Source organism: Myotis daubentonii, chromosome 2 (assembly GCF_963259705.1).
Source record: "Myotis daubentonii chromosome 2, mMyoDau2.1, whole genome shotgun sequence".
Lineage (NCBI taxonomy): Eukaryota > Metazoa > Chordata > Mammalia > Chiroptera > Vespertilionidae > Myotis > Myotis daubentonii.
In genome coordinates this window covers 61676702-61694633 of record NC_081841.1, presented here as the reverse complement: position 1 = coordinate 61694633, position 17932 = coordinate 61676702, and the positions used below count along the sequence as shown (strand labels likewise).

Below are 17932 nucleotides of genomic sequence, written 5' to 3'. Positions count from 1 at the left end.
TTAGGCTAAAACTGTTACCAGACATACAAAAGTTTATATGTGAATGAAAAACTTCTGAGGTAATCAGAGTTCCTCTTAAATAGAACTGACTTGTACTTATAAGCCATAAAATCTTATATAGTAAATATAATTTAGAGTAAATTACCTGATTATATTTTGCATTTGCAATGTGCTTTGTTTCTAGTTGTCCATACTGTGGAGGTTTACAGGAAAATTCTACAAATGCCAGTAACTGGTCAAATATAGCTGGATACATTATCTGCATGTTTTCTGGTCCTACACAGATGGCCTATAAAAGCAAAATATGAACAGCACAATGCATAATTTGAATTCTATTAAGTTCTTTACTGTTACATGCATTTGCTTAACCAAATAATCTTAAAAACTGACCTATTTTATGTATCATACAATCTTTTATAAGCCCTGAAGGACATTTAAGCTTTTTTAAACTATTATTGAGTAAACTATAGGCTAAATGTATAAATCAACTGAAAACTTTTTAAAAATAAAAAGTGTAATATTGCCCTGGCCGGGTTTCTCAGTGTGTTAGAGCATCTGCCCTCGGACCGAAGGGGTGTAGGTTCAGGGCGCACGTGGTAGGCAACCAATTGATGTGCCTCTCATGTTGATGTTTCTTTCTTTCTCCCCATCCCCCTCCCCCTTTCATTCTCTCTAAAAAAAATCGATGGAAAAAATATATTTGGGGCAGCAGGGATCCGTCGACCCGCCCCGGCGTCCCGTGTGCGACCCGACCTGGGGTGGCTGGGCAGGGCAGCAGCGATCCGCCGGCCCGCCCCAGTGTCCTGCGTGTGACCCCACCCGGGGCGGCGGGGCAGGACAGAGTGGCTCCTCTGTCACCCCAGCTTCCTCATCACAGCTCCCTTGGGGGCCTAAGCCTTTAGTTGGACATCCCCCGAGGGCTCCCTGGCTGCCAGAAGGATGTCTGACTGCAAGCTTAGGCCTGATCCCCTGGGGAGTGGGCCTAAGTCGACAGGTGGACATCCCCCAAAGGGTCCTGGACTGCAAATGGGCACAGGCTGAGCTGAGGGATCCCCCCCCAAGTGCACAAATTTTTGTGCACCGGGCCTCTAGTATATATATATTTTAAAATATATTTTATTGATTTTTTTTTTTTTTACAGAGAGGAAGGGAGAGGGATAGAGAGTTAGAAACATCGATGAGAGAAAAACATCGATCAGCTGCCTCCTGCACACTCCCCACTGGGTATGTGCCCACAACCAAGGTACATGCCCTTGACCGGAATCGAACCTGGGACCCTTCATTCCGCAGGCCGATGTTCTATCCACTGAGTCAAACCAGTTAGGGCAGGGTAGTACATATTTAATAATGTCTAATATACCTGAATATAGACTTGATTTTAAAGAATACAATATTTTAATATAATTAAACTTATTGCTACAAATAATTTTATAAAACAGAATAAAATGCCCATCTTATCATTGCAGATTTTAATTACCAATTCAAATACGTCAAAAGTACGTAAATAAATCTTATGTTTTTATTTTTTTCTAGCCACAAATGTGTATTTTCCTCTCAACCTTTCATATTTTCCTGTTTTAGTGTTTATCTATCTCTGTGAGAAAAATATTTAATGATATTACTTATAGAATGCCTAAAATATATCTGTACTCTACAAAACAAAACAAAACATGATCACTCTATACTCTACTCTCAAAATACTAAGTCAAAATTCATAGCATTCAAATTTTTAAGGAATTTCTTTAAAAAGATATTTACAACATTTATATTTGTATGTAATCCGTGGCTTTTTAACTGTCAGACAATAGATTAGTTTCATTTTCTCTCAGAGAAGATATAGCCATTTAGCTATAACTGAAAGTTTAGCTATAACTGTCCTAAGATAGAAAGTGGATAAGTAAAGTGCTGCCCATACCTAAGTTAGATCATTTTATAATTACAATGTGAAAAAATAACACCATGTCTCAATATTTAACTATTTTTGCCAGAAATAGTGAATGGAGAACCTGAATAATAAAAAAATTTTCTCTAGCCCTGGCCGGTGTGGTTCAGTCGGTTGGAATGTTGTCCCCTTTCGCAAAAGGTGGCAGGTTCAATTCCAGGTCAGGGCACATAACTGGGTTGCAGGTTCAATCCCTGGTTTAGGCAGGAGGCAACTGATCAATGTTTCTCACATGGATATCTCTATTTGTCTGTCTGTCTGTCTCTCTCCTCCTTCCTCTCTCTAAATTCAATAAAAAGTATATCCTCAGGTGAGAAAAAAAAATTCTCTCTATTAATTACTTCTAATAGCTTCACCTTCTTCATTAACCTTTTGCTAAGTCTTAACTCTTAGAAGTAAACAAGTAGTAATTACTATGGAAAAGAGACAATTATCCTAAGTGCATTATTTTCAATAATAAAAAAAAAAGCGCCTGTGTTGATAACTTAGTAAACTAAGTATCACAATTTCTCTGGAAATATCTTAGCACCAAATAATGATTTTGACTATGCATTGGGATTTTCTGTGTTCCTTTATAAAAATAAAACATAGTGTTATAGTAGATTATAAAGCTATTCTGGAATCTTAAAGTGTATAATATAGAGTCAACTTTTTTTTTTTAACAACAAACTCCATATAAAGAAAATTATTATTGGCTTTCTTCTTTAGTATTCTGAAGTTGATATATCACAAAAACCTATAATATAAACTTGATAACAGATTTTAGTCCCCAAACTGAGAATCAATAAGCAATCTGAAGAATATTTCCTATTAGTTCTTAAAAACTGTGTATGTGAAAACAAGACATCCAAAAACTGGACATCCAACCTCTGGCACGGTTCAAGGTTTCTCTCATTAAGTAATCGATAATATCGATAATAATTCATTCATTACCTACCATGTTCTAAGGCCTTTGCTAGAGAAACTGATGACGAAGATAGTAACAGCTAAACTAACAATTGCTGAATGTTTAACTGTGTCAGGCACTAAATATCTTACAAATGTTATCCCATTTAATAGGGAAAAAAGTTATCGATTATTTTCATTTTATAGATGAGGCATCTGAAGTATAGAGATTCAGAAACTTGCCCCTGTAAGAAGACATGGTTTCACTGAACAACTCCAAGGCACCATTTCACACACAATGTGATGATGTTTCCTGGAGTACCACTCCAGCAACTGAGATGATGGAGACAGGTTATCTAGCCATCTGACTTTAGGAAGTTTAGCAATAAATAAGACAGTTGCAGTCTCTTGATCTCAGAACTTAATAAAAGCAGATAATCAAATTCTCAGGTCCTCCATGTATGCCAAAATGTCTTGAGAAAAAAATCAATTAGCATACGTAACTGAGACAATTTAGTTAGGAACTAGTGATTTGAGAACCAAGAGAAGACTGTGACCCTGAATATAAGGGTAAATATGAAATAAAAAAAGAGTTTTTCTGCCCTGGCCGGTGTGGCTCAGTTTGTTGGGCATCATCCTGAGCATAGAAAGGTTTGCTGGTTCGATTCCCCGTCAGGGCACATGCCTAGGTTGTAGGCTTGATCCTCGGTGTGGGGCATGCAGGAGGCAGCCAATCGATGTTCCACTCTCACATCAATGTTTCTCTCTCCCTCTCCCTTTCTCTCTCTAAAAATCAATTTAAAAATCTTTTTAAAAATATGAGTTTTTCCTTTAGGAAGGAAAGTAGTTTTTAATCAAATAAATGTTTTGCTGAATAGTTTGTTAGGATAAAATCCCAAGGCAAAAACTTGCCAAAACCCATGGAGGAAAATATAAAAACATTCTCACATATCATGAAATATGTAAAATTTTCTCAGGAAATATTAAAGATTACCATATTATATTATTTTCAAGTAATGGATACAGTGAAAATTAACAATGCAAAATATCAATTGATATAAATGAACAATATAAAGCTTCTTAAGTTTCAGGTTGAAGGTATATGTTGTTTTCAAAGCTCAGAACAAATTCCTAGTAACTGGGATGAATGATTCCACTTATTGTCTTATTGCTAAAGCAGAGTCTGTTGTTTTGTTTTGTTTTGTTTTAATGATATACTTTTTTCTCTTGAAGAGAGTTTTTTGTTTTTTCTTTATTTTTATTCTCTACACATATATATAAGTTTGAATCAAACATCTGAATGAGAGTTGTAGAGTATAGGCATCCCACAAGGCCTGTGGCTTCTCTTTTCTTTTTTGATAAAATTACTTTTCCATTCTCTCTAGGGCAGTCTATGAGTGATTTATGAGCATGATCAAGCAAGGGGGGGAAAGTAATTATTGAGAACATACATTCCCCCCGCCCCACTACAATTAAAAACAGCTATTTTGATTTTAATTGTGGAAAACCGATATTCCTTCAATAAATTTTTTTAATGCCAGATTCTCTTAAATTTTAAGTTTCTACATCATTTATTTCTCTGTATAATAGGGTTAAACAGATAAAGAATTACTGCTCTGCTAGACTTCTTCCAGAAGCAAATAAGAGGTATTGCCATATAGCAGAAACCACCATTCTTCATATGAAAATGTTCATCATTCCAGTTGGATATGTGCAATCAGTTAAATGGAAAACATGATTTACAGTACATAAATGGTTACGGATCACACATGCATAATTGGGTACTAGTTCCATTCTAATCTACATATATAAAAGGCTAAGCAACCATCTGACTGGTAGCTATGATGCGCAATGACCATTAGAGGCAGGCACGCCAACTGGTAGCTATGACGCTCACTGACCACAAGGAGGCAGATGCTCAACGCAGGAGCTGCCAAGCTGTAGTGACTTGGCAGCAGCGGTACTCTGGTGACGCACCCTGGAACCAGAGAGGAGGGAGCCCGATTCCAGGGTATGTCACCTAAGAACTGCCTTCTTGCAATCTGGGACCCCTTGGGGGATGTCAGAGAGCCAGTTTTGGCCCGATCCCCACAGGCCAGGCCAAGGGACCCACCTGCCAAAGGGACCTCGCTCACTCTGCAGATGCCCTTTGAGCTGCAGTGCTGCCCCAGGTGCAGATGGCCCAGGTGTAGCCTGCCAGGGAGGGACTGCAGGAGGGTGGCTCCAGAGCGTGTCCAGACTGTCTCGCCCAGTCCCGCCCCGCTGGCCACCTTCTAATTAATTTCCTTTCAATGTTCATGAAGCCTTGCACCAGGCACTAGTATGTCATAGCTACTGTACTGGAATTGCTGTCTATTCAGTTGGCATTTTGTTCTTCAGCATTTTGGTTGTTGTGAATTGTTTAAAGAATTATTTGATTTTGATCTGGTGTTACTTGCTAATTGGAATTTATTCAATGATATTTAGGTCTGTTTTGATAAATTTTTTGCAGTAACAAAACACACATAGGTAAAAATATAACTTTCTTAAATTTCTGTAAAATACTTTATAAATTTATCCTTACTTCTTTTTTTAAAATAGGCTTCCAAGAATTCCAGAGCTAGATTTAATTGCAGATAAAAACATATATATATATATATATATATATATATATATATATATATATATAATCCCATTGCTTATTAATTTTCTAATTACATAAGTACCAGACAAAAGCTGTTATTCCAAAAAGTATTAGCCTCTTATACAGAGATGTATGAATAAACCAAAAATGCTGGTGAATAGAAACAATATGCAGGCAGTTTCTTAATGACTCTCAAAACAAACCTGAATTACCAGAAAATGACACGTTTTTAAAATAACTAGATCTTTACAATCCTGAACTTATCCCAAGTATGTATACATAACAATCTTAATGATCCAGAATTACCAAAAAAATACATAGCAAAGAAAAAAAAAACATGCATTTTTGCTTAGATAGCCATTAAATTCTATTACCTTTTGGAGAACATCTAAAGCTGTAAGTACAGCTTCCTGTAAACTTGTCAAAACTGCTTCAGTATAAGATGGAAGAATAAAAGGAGATGCATCTGAACTTATTGGGACAGAAACAGCACTGTGCAATATGACCCCCAATTTTTGCAAGTCATCCATGTTGAAACCAGTTTTTATGTGTTGGTAGAGAGCTGGATATATCTGAATTAAAGCTGTAAGAAAAGGCTGGCTGGGAATAAAAGTCAGTTTATCAAAAGTAATAGGAGGCTTAGTGCTTTCAGATCCAATTCTATACCAGGTATTCCATGCAGCCCACCAGAGATTCAAATCTTCAAGCTCATCAGTAACTACGGGTGGCTCAGAGCTACTATATCTTCCAAGTCTTTCTCCAATGGAATCTGTTCTTACAAATGGCCTGCTCAGGCCGGGGCCTGATATTGACCCTAGAAGGACAGACACAGGTACATTAACTGCAGGCGGTGTCTCAGGCTTATCTGAGTCTCTGACAGGGGACACAATCTGTAAAATTTCCTGGAAGCTTTTCAGTGCAGCCAGAGATACTTCATTGTTTTTGCTGAGTGCTGCTGATTGTATATGGTCAAGAAGAACATCCCATGCTCTTGAAAAGTCTCCTATATTAAGAAGAGAAAAAAAATATATATCACCATAAAAATGAACAAATGTTCTCTATTAGACCCTTTAGAATCTATTTGCTTTATTTTTCTGCTTAAATTCCTATGGAACTAGAAAACACTGCATAGGTACAAGGTTACTAACAATGTGAATTAAAACCATTACAACCTGAAAATCCAGTAAATTATTTTTCAGATACAGGAACAAAGGGCACCAAGAAGAGATTAGATAATGGGTATATCAAACAATGTTTTGGTTTTAAAAACAAAACTCTATAAACGTAAGTATACATGTTTATACTCTATCCTAGTACTTTTGCCAAAGGAGAAAGAAAACAATTTAAGAGGGTAAAAACAAAAGCTTTTTAGTAACATCTTCAGTCTATCTATCTGCCTTTATTAATGATTAAGATGTTATCATTCTTAAATATATTGGAAAAGTTACAAGCTATAACAGTATGAAACTTTATTTTATATGTCTAAATGGTTAAACTGACATTCCATTAAACTTTAGTTTTCATATTTAAATAATTTATAGTTATACAACTTTTTTAAAAAAGATTTTTTTCTTGATTTTGAGAGAGAGAGAAAGGGAGAGTGAAAGAGAAACTTTGATGTAATAGTGAAACATCAATCAGCTGCCTCCTGCATGACCTAACCCCCAACAGGGGTCAAGCCCACAACTGGGGTATGTGCCCTGACTGGGAATCAAACCAGCAACCTTTCAGTGCACAAGATGACACCCAACCAACTGAGCCACATTGGCCAGGGCAGTTGTATAACTTTCTTAAACATTTTTCACCCATAATAGTTACCAGGACAAAATAAATAGACTGTCCTTTAATAATGAGTATAAATTTGTTTCCCTCACATGAAAATGAGTCAGCAAGGCATGAGCTGAATGGTAGTTGCTGGTTTCCACTGATCAATTCAATCTCTTGCTCTACTACTATGACCAACTAAACACATAATGAACCCAGGTGTGATTTGTTTCTATGAAGTCCAGCAGAAATGACCTTATTCCTAACAGCAATCTGGCCCAATGGCTTGTTAACAGATAGTTTTACTTTAAGAGCTGCTTTATTACCTACATACTTGCATTTAAATAATGCAAAAATCAGAGGAATTTACATTTTCAAAAGTAGAATAACATAAGTAGGTTATGGGACATATATAAATCAAGGTTTATAGCCTTAGAAAGGCTATAAATGACTTGATTTTATTTATTTAAAGTTATTTTAAAAAATGTTTTTCAATTACAGTTGACATTCAATATTATTTTAGATTAGTTTCAGATGTACAGCATAGTAGTTAGACACACATAATTTACAAAGAGATCCCCCAATAATTCTAGCACCCACTTGGCACCATACTTGATTTTTTTTTTTTTTTTTTTGAGGAAGCACTCAATTAATAGAAAAAGCTAGAAGCAGATCTGGTATGAAACAATAAATACTACTCTGCTTATATAGGACAAACTATAACACCTTCCCAGTTTTGTGCCTCTTTTCTATTCTCCTTTTTTTAATTAAAAATTAAGGTATAATTTTTTACATACAATAAAAAAGATTTTTTCAGTAAACTATTCAAAGAGCTTTGACAAATTATGTTTAAAAACTATCAAAATAGCTAAACAAAAGCAATTCCTCTATTAATATGCTCTATGTCTAGGAAAAAGTCATTTTTCTAAAAGACTAGGATAATTATACATTACACATTTGTTAAAAATATGAACTTCATTCTAAATAAAAAACATTTGTAGCTTCAAATTGTAAAAAATTATCAACGTAAAACAAACTACGTAATGTCTTCATTTCTAAAAATCTAAATCTCTATCTATTAGTTCTTAGCTTTTAAAATAAAGTAACTATTATGGAGGTATTAAAAATGATGCTTATTTTGTCAAAACTCAGCAAATATACAGTTAAAATTGGTATATTTCATTGTACATAAGATTTAAATGTTAATCCTAAAATGAAAAATGAAGCACTATAAGTTATTTTTTAAAAAAATAATGTACATGAAGATCACTCAAAAAAACCTAGAGAAAAAGTAAATATGCTTATGCTTTAACAAAAACAGAAAAAAGTCAAATATAAAATAATAAACTAAAAAATAAAATATGTATAGTATGCTCAATTATGTACAAAAGTATTTCTGTTCACATTTTCTATCACCCCTATCACTCCCACCAGAATTGAAGGTACTATAATCTACACTGGCGTTTCTCAATCTCAGTAATATGGACAGTTTTGGTTAGATATTTCTTTGTAGTGCATCCGCTGTCTCTACTCCCCAGATTCTAGCAGCACTTGTCCCTCATCAGTTGTGACAATCAAAAATGTCTCCAGACATTGCCAAATGTCCTGGAGGGAAAAGGGGAAGGGCAAAATTGGCCCTGGTTAAGAACCACTGATCTGCACCAACAGCTTCCTAACCAGTCTAATAGTGTCCTCCTGCCTGCCTGCCTTCCTTGCTGCCATTTCATACCATCCACAGTGACCTTTCAGAACTGCATATCTGATCATGTCACAATACGAACTAAACCCGTTAGTAGCTTTTCACTGCTGTTGGATGGAGTTCTAACTTATGAACATGACCTCCAGAGTTTTGCATGGTTTGGCCTCTCTCTACCTCTACAACTTCATCTGGAATCACACTTTTATTCCAAACCTTCAAACATGCTAAGGTCCTCAACATCTCCCACCCAATTTTCTTCTATCTCTTCTATATGTTCTCTCTGCCTATAAGGCCCTTCAACTTTCATTTTACCCTCACCTGATGAAATCTCATATCCTTGAAATCTCAGATAAAATAATACTTTCTTAGGGAAGAATATCTGGACCTCACTGGTCTGGTTAAATACCTATTATAAGCTCATGATGCACCACTCCTTTGTAGCATTTATAATTGTAGCAATTTTGCATTTTTAATGTAGTTATACTTCTTTCAAATGCCCATGACAGCAATGATGGTGTATTTTTTGCTCATCATTATATTCCCTTGATGCTAGCCCAGAGCAGGTAATACTTATTTTTTCAATGAAAACTGCTTATGCACATACCACACATTAACACAAAGACTGGCAGTTAAGATTACTCTTGGGAAGTAGCACTGTATATGAATTTCAAAAAAAATCTTTTGTATTTTCCAAATTTTCTTTATCATGAATTATCTGTATCACCAGAAAAAGAAAAAAAAAGCATATATATGTATATATAGACCTAAAGGTTGCAGTAAATATCTTCTAGTGTTGAAGATTCTTGCTACTCCGGCCAATGTTAAAACCCATGTCTCAGCCCACTGCTTCTCTGCTGTGTCCCTTGAATGATGAATGAGAATATTGCCACCTCCGGATTCAATCTTTTCTTTGTCTGCAGTGGTAGAAGACTCTCGAACTCGGTCCAACAGATGAAAGAGAACCTGAATATTTATAAAAATACATATAAAAAGTATTGATAATATAGACTAGGAATTACTACAAAAATTATATCTGACAATCCCCCTATGTTAGAAGAAATTGAACACTAGAAGTCTTCTTATATAAGTCATGGAATATGAAAAATTAAAATAAATTAGAAAGAACATCATCTAAGACTTTTGGGTTGAAGTGTTAGTGGAGCATCTATGGGATAATGTATTAAAAATGAAAAAAACTGACAGAACCTGGCTAGAGAACCCAACTATGCTGATCAACTGAAAGCTGCCTCTGTGTCATTCCTTCTTTGCCGACTCCGTCCACACCTTTGGGAACCCCTGGACCTGCTGGGGTTGGACCCCAACTTCGAACAACCACTTCAAAAATACAACTAAAAGACGGAACGGACATCATCCAGAACCACAGGAAGGCTGGCTGATTGGAAATTCTACAACTATAAGGAAAGAGAAAAGCATACCGAGACTCAGAGGAGGCGCAATGCGGAAGTAAAATACTAAGGTACAGAGGCACACACGGAGTGGGCTGTCGGCTGAGGGCGCGGTTGTCGTTTTCAATTGGGAAGGAGTCTCAGGCTCTGAGCTCCAGTTCCGGGCGAGTCTCTGGGGACCCAGACTCATACGGGAGAAGCGGGACTGTCTGGAATCGGTTGGAACTCGAGGGCAGCTTTCTCTCGGAGGGGCTTGCAGCGATTGCCGAGACACTGAGAAGCAGTGGGGCCTCTGAGAGCAGCCATAACTGCTAGCCCCACCCTGTTGATCCCATGGGACCCGCCCTGCAGGGAGGTTTTTGCTGGATAGCCTAAGGCAGAGGCTAGATTTGCACCTCCCTAGAGATCCAGGTGCCAGTGTACCCAGAGGTCAGAGTGGGACCATCCAGTTTGCAGCTCCGTGGAATCATAAAGGACACACTCAGGGGGCAGACTCAGTGAGCTCCAAAGCCCCATTGAAGCAACTCTTGCCCTGGAGGGGTGTCTCCAGCACAGAAGTTCTCCCACTGCAGACACAGTTGATTCTCACAGCCAATTGGCCTGGAGGTCAGTTCCTCCCAGTGATACCTACAACAATCAAGGCTTAACTACAACAAGACTGTGCACAAAGACCACAAGGGGGTGCACCAAGAGTGTCCTCCTCAGATAATTGGGGAGGCTGAACCACTGGGAACTAGAGGACACTTAGCACAGAAAACCACTTTATCAACACAGGGAAGCATAAAAAATGCCGAGACAAAGAAACAGGACACAAATGACAGAAATGGAGGAAAGCAAACTACTGGCTATAGAGTTCAAAACCACACTTTTAAGGTTTTTCAAGAATTTTCTAGAAACTGCCGATAAACTTAATGAGACCTACAAGAAATCTAATGAAACCCTTGAGGTTATGATAAAGGACCAACTAGAAATTAAGCATACACTGACTGAAATAAAGAATATTACACAGACTCCCAACAGCAGACTAGAGGATCGCAAGAATCAAGTCAACGATTTGAAATACAAAGAAGCAAAAAACACTCAACAAGAAAAGCAAAATGAAAAAAGAATCCAAAAATACGAAGATAGTGTAAGGAGCCTCTGGGACAGCTTCAAGCGTACCAACATCAGAATTATAGGGGTGCCAGAAGATGAGAGAGAGCAAGATTTTGAAAACCTATTTGAAGAAATAATGACAGAAAACTTCCCCTACCTGGTGAAAGAAATAGACTTACAACTCCAGGAAGCACAGAGAACCCCAAACAAAAGGAATCCAAAGAGGACCACACCAAGACACATAATAATTAAAATGCCAAGAGCAAAAGACAAAGAGAGAATCTTAAAAGCAGCAAGAGAAAGAAACTCAGTTACCTACAAGGGAATACCCATACGACTGTCAGCTGATTTCTCAATAGAAACTTTGCAGGCCAGAAGGGAATGGCAAGAAATATTCAAAGTGATGAACAGCAAGAACCTACAACCAAGATTACTTTATCCAGCAAAGCTATCATTCAGAATTGAAGGTCAGATGAAGAGCTTCACAGATAAGAAAAAGCTAAAGGAGTTCACCACCACTAAACCAGTATTATATGAAACTGGGAGCCCGGTGCACGAAATTCGTGCACTGGGTGTGGGGGCGGGGGCAGGGGGGAGTGTCCCTCAGCCCAGCCTGCCCCCTCTCACATACTGGGAAGCCCTCAGGCGTTGACCCCCATCACCCTCCCATCGCAGGATCGGCCCCTTGCCCAGGCCTGACGCCTCTGGCCTAGGCGTCCGGCCTGGGCAGCGGGGACCTGCAGTGGCAGCGGGGGGGGAGGGGGGGGTGCCGCGATCGCGCGGGCTCCGCCCCTGCCCCTGCAGGAAGCCTCTGGCTGAGGCGTCCGGCCCGGGCAGCGGGGACCCGCAGCTGCAGCGGCCCCGCGATCGTGGGCTTCGCTTTAGGCCCAGGCAAGGGACCCCTAGCTCCTGGGACTGCCAGCTTCGACCCTGCCCAGCTCCCATCGCTGGCTCCACCCCTACTTCCTGCTATCACTGGCCAGCGCGGCAAAGGCACCTGATTCTCCGATCATGGCTGGGGGGCAGGGCAAAGGCGGCCCCAGGGCCGCCTTTGCCCTGCCCCCCAGCTCTTAGCTCCCCCCTGGGTTTCCGATCACTGTCAGTGGCAGGGGGCTTCTTCCTGCTTTCCCTTTCGCCTCCCTGCATTGTGCCTACATATGCAAATTAACCGCCATCTTGTTGGCAGTTAACTGCCAATCTTAGTTGGCAGTTAACTGCCAATCTTAGTGGGCAGTTAATTTGCATATAGCCCTGATTAGCCAATGAAAAGGGTATCGTCGTATGCCAATTACCATTTTTCTCTTTTATTAGTATAGATGCTGAAAGGTATCCTTTAAGAAGAGGAAGAAGAAGAAAAAGGTAAAGATACAAATTATAAACAACAAATACGCATCTATCAACAAGTGAATCTGAAAATCAAGTGGATAAATAATCTGATGAACAGAATGAACTTGTGATTATAACAGAATCAGGGGCATAGAAAGGGAATGGACTGACTATTCTTGGGGGGGAAAGGGGTGAGGGGGATGCAGGAAGAGACTGGACAAAAATCGTGCACCTATGGATGAGGACAGTGGGTGGGGAGGGAGGGAGGAAGGTGGGGTTTGAGCTGGGTGGAGGGGAGTTATGGGGGGAAAAAAGAGGAACAAATGTAATAATCTGAACAATAAAGATTTAATTAATCAAAAAAAAAAAAAGAACAAAACTAATGAGAAGGGTCCAGGCAAAAAATATAATTATGGGAGACATTTATATAGAGCTTCTAACTGATGCTTCAGGATTAGATGAAGATACTTGGAAAAATCAAACAGGAAATGGTTTTAGGACTTGGAAAATGTTTATATTTAAAGGGTAGATTCAGAGGAAGGAATAAGAAAATAAATAAAAATAAAAATTGAATAGAGAACCAGAAGCATGCTGTGAAACAAACCAAAAGAAATTTCATGGAGAAACTAATCAACAAGGTTAAATGCTACAAAGAAATGAGTAGGATAAGGAATGAGCATATGGCAAAAAACTTGGCAGTTAGAAGACTACCTGTAGCCTGTGAACAATTTCTGTAGTTCTCAAATATGGTCTCAAAATCATCAGCATTAGCATCACCCAGGAGCGTTATACATATGCAATTCTCAGGCCCCAGGACAAGGGTAAAAAGTCAAACTCTAGAGCAGCGGTAGGGAAAGCCTGGACCATGGGCAGTATAAGGCCTGAGAAATCATTTGATCTGGCCCTGCCAAGGCAACAGAAGGTAGAAGTAGAAATTCAATAAATCTAGGCACTTTTATCGTAACAACATACCTTTACAGTAAGTGAATTCTATTAAGCAAATGATGTTGTAAGTATCCAAATACCCGTTGGCAGAACAAAGGTTCTGCTCTAGAAGACAGAGTGGTGGCTCAGCAATCTGTGCTTTAAGAAGTCCTCTAGGTGATTCTGTTACTGGCTAAGGTTTAAGAGACTCTGAAGTAGAATGATCTGGAAATCAAATTATAAGGGATAAGGGAGTGCAAGGAAGGTGAGGAAGAAATAAATCCCTGAGAATTAAGCAGCAAGATAAACAATGAAGCTGTTGAAAGGAAAACAGCTATAAGAGAAATTATCAGTTTGCTTTTAAAAACGTTAACAAAAAAGTTAAGCATGTTTCTGATCTGAGGAGCCAGGGGATAAAGTTGAAACAGAACACACAAGGGCTTTTAGTTATTTTTATTAGGAAATGTACATTATTAATTTTTTAAGAAGACATTTTGAGGTCTCTTTATTAAATTGAAAACATTGTTAAATACAATTAAGGTTTACTATGCTGCCTATTGTCAAATTTACTGATCTCAAAAATTCACAAAAGCAGTGAAAAGATTATAAGTAGAATTTTATTAAAATGAAACGGAACAAAAAAGAAGAGCCTAGCTGTTGACTTCGTAAGAAAGTTTTTAAAAGGGGATAAAAAAGAAAAACAAAAAAGAAAACTATATTTAATGAACGTAGAATTTACCAATTGAAGGTTACTTTTGTTTGATGATTCTGCAAGTAAATTTCAGTTGTTGATATTCTTTAATTCATAAAATTCTCATTTGATTATATTATACTTGAATTATGTGTAATGGTTTAGCAATTCCTATTTTTACCACTTGGGAAAATGGAGAAAAAGGGAAGGGCAAAGGCAGAAATCAGAGACAGAGATAAGAGATGAAGACAAAAAAAAAATGAGGTTTTAAATATTTAATCTGTTTTACGTAAAGTGCAATTTAAAATATGACAAAGCTAACATTTTCAGTTTTGTCAAATGCACAGATGCATGGAGTCAAGACAGTCGCCTCAATAAGTGGTGTTGAGAAAATTAGACAGATACAAGCAAAAAAATGAAACTAGACCACCACTTACACCATTCACAAAAATAAACTCAAACTGGATAAAGGACTTAAATGTAAGCTGGGAAACCATAAAAATCTCAGAAGAATCCATAGGCAGCAAAATAGCAGACAGCCTGGCTGGTGTGGCTCAGTGGTTGAGCATCGACCTATAAACTAGGAAGTTCCAGGTTCAATTCCCGGTAAGGGCACAAGCCTGGGTTGCAGGCTCAATCCCCAGTGTGGGGTGTGCAGGAGGTAGCTAATCAAGGATTCTCTCTCATCATTGATGTTTCTATCTCCCTCTCCCTTCCTCTCTGAAATCAATAAAAATATTTTTAAAAATAGCAGACATATGTCGTAGCAATACCTTTACAAATACTGCTCCTAGGACAATGGAAACAAATGGGACTATATCAAAATAAAAAGCTTCTGCATAGCAAAAGAAATCATCAACAAAACAAAAAGAGAGCCCACTGCATGGGAGAAAGTATTTGCCAATGTTATATCCTATAAGAGTTTAATCTCCAAAATTTATAGGGAACTCATACAACTTAACAAAAGGAAGATAAAGAATCCAATCAAAAAATGGACAAAGGACCTAAATAGACCCCTTTCGAAAGAGAACATATAGAAGGCCAAGAGACACATGAAAACTTGCTCAAAGTCACTAATCATCCGAGAAATGCAAATATAAACAACAATGCGGTACCATCTTACACCTGTCAGAATGGCTATCATCAACAAATCAACAAACTGACAAGTGCTGGTGAGGATTCGGAGGAAAAGGAACCCTCGTGAACTGTTGGTGGGAATGCAGACTCGTGCAGCCACTGTGGAAAACAGTATGGAGTTTCCTCAAAAAATTAAAAATGGGACTCCCATTTGACCTGTAATCCCACTTCTAGGACTATATCCCAAGAAACTAGAAACACCAATCAGAAAGGATATATGCACCCCTATGTTCATAGCAGCACAACTTGCAATAGCTAAGATTTAGAAACAGCCTAAGTGCCCATCAGCAGATGAGTGGATTAAAAAACTGTGGTACATCTACACAATGGAATACTACGCTGCTGTAAAAAGAAAGAACTCTTACCATTCACAACAGCATGAATGGACCTGGAGAGCATTATGCTGAGCAAAATAAGCCAGTCAGAGAAAGAAAAATATCACATGATCTCAGTCATTTTCAGAATACAATGAACGACATAAACTGATGAACAAAAACAGATCCAGAGACAGAGAAGCATCAAACAGACCGTCAATCCTCAGAAGTCAGAGGGAAGGCAGGGGTGGGGCGTGGGGGGGACATTAAGTGATCAACCAAAGGACTTGTATGCATGCATATAAGCATAACTAATGGACACAGATACTAGGGGGATGAGGGCATGTGCTGGGAGGTGGGGATGGGCCAGGGAGAGGTCAATGGGAAAAAAAAGAGAAAGATATAATCCTTTAAACAATAAAGAATTAAATAAATAAATAAATAAATAAATAAATAAATAAATAAATAAGAGATGGTACCCAAAGTAGATGAAACAAGGAATAGAAGATTAAATTTAAAGTGAAGGGATCTAATACAAGAACCAGTTTTCCCTCCAGAAAGAAAAAGTAAACAGGAAAAAGTTTAATTGAAAAAATATATGTGTGTTCCAATTAAAAGCTGGTAATTCAAGCTAGTTTACAGTACCTTCCAAATAACAGTGTGCCATGTTGAATGCTGTAATAAGGTCCCATGTGCACCAATTGTTGAAAACAGAGTTTGCCCTGCACTCTTCCTGACAGCAGGTCGGGGGTCCACACATAGTTCACCCAATTTTGCATAAAGACACAACCAAAGGCAATCAAATGGTGGTGCAGGGTGGAATGGCCGATTTAAAACAACCCCTTTCTCTTCTGCCTGCTTTTGCTGTGCTGCCTCTTCTTTATTTAATTCTTTTTCAATAATTTCTCCTCTTTGGAAAAAATAATCTGAAATATTCCACTAAAAAGCAAAGTAGAAAAATATCACTTTATCGATAGATTTTATTTTTAAAGACATATATAAATATGCAACCCACAGTTGTTTTACTTTTTAGAATAAAACTTCTAAAAATTACTTCAGAAATCTAGAAGGGATTTAATGAAAACATCTCTTTCTCTGTCAAGTGTTTCTATCTGATTTCAGGAGAATATGGGGGAGAAATATTTTGCTAACATTAATATTTTTTATAAATTTATTATGAAAAATGTTAAGAACACAGAACAATAGGGAGTATGTCAATATGTTGATATACCCACCACCTAGATAAAATTATTAATATTTTATTTTTACTTTATACCTATTTTATTATCTCTACTAAAAGGCTTTAAAAACATAACCCTGAAACCATTATCATACTAACAAAATTATTAACAATTCCTTAATATCATTCCTTAATATAATATGAAGTTAGTATTTTGTAACTTCATACAAGAGCAATTACTATTTCCAAACATATCTTATAACTTCATTCGCAACCACAGCAAGATATGCAAATCAATGAGAATTATATCAATGGTAAAAATGTAGAGTCCAATATCTGTGAACATAAATATAAAATAAAGGAAGTAATATCTAGCAGAAATCAATATTGAATTAATCAACTACTCTTTAGGAGCAATTATATACATACAGAACATGCCTATGTTTTCCCCCATGATTATATTTTTGACGGAAAGTATAGTGTCAGTCATCAGTGACTGACATGGCACTTAACATGTTAATAGCAAAATACTAAGTTATCTAGCTTGTAAAGGGTATTTAAATTTGACTTGTAAAATTCTGAGTTATAATATACATTTAAGACTCTAAAGAACTGCCTTTAAATAAATTTGTATTGGCAACAGCTCTCTACATGTTTACTTTGTGTAATATTTAACAATATCCTAACTTACATTTTATTATTATTTTTATTTTTTTTTTATTTTTTATTTTTTATTGCTTAAAGTATTACAAAGGGTATTACATATGTATCCATTTTTCCCCCCGCCCTAGACAGTCACATTTTATTATTTTTATATTCAAAATAAGTAAAATGAGGCTCAGAAGATCAATAATTTAACAATTAACAAGGAGCAGACAGAATTAAAATACATGTCTAACAGTCTGGGGTCTTGCACTATCATGTGCAGTCTCCTTACAGCTAACAA

General features: G+C 37.4%; 1 protein-coding gene across 21 annotated transcripts in view; it reads right to left on the bottom strand.

The window, feature by feature from the left end:
* MON2 (MON2 homolog, regulator of endosome-to-Golgi trafficking) overlaps positions 1–17932 on the bottom strand; it is a 127967-nt gene that overhangs the window by 31421 nt on the left and 78614 nt on the right. For all 21 annotated transcript variants that reach the window (XM_059683458.1, XM_059683459.1, XM_059683461.1 and 18 more), the window contains 4 exons: positions 16452–16745; positions 9678–9876; positions 5825–6453; positions 146–289 (listed from right to left, as the gene is read on the bottom strand). In XM_059683458.1, the coding sequence (XP_059539441.1) occupies positions 146–289; positions 5825–6453; positions 9678–9876; positions 16452–16745 (1266 nt within the window). The remainder of the gene's footprint in view (positions 1–145; positions 290–5824; positions 6454–9677; positions 9877–16451; positions 16746–17932) is intronic.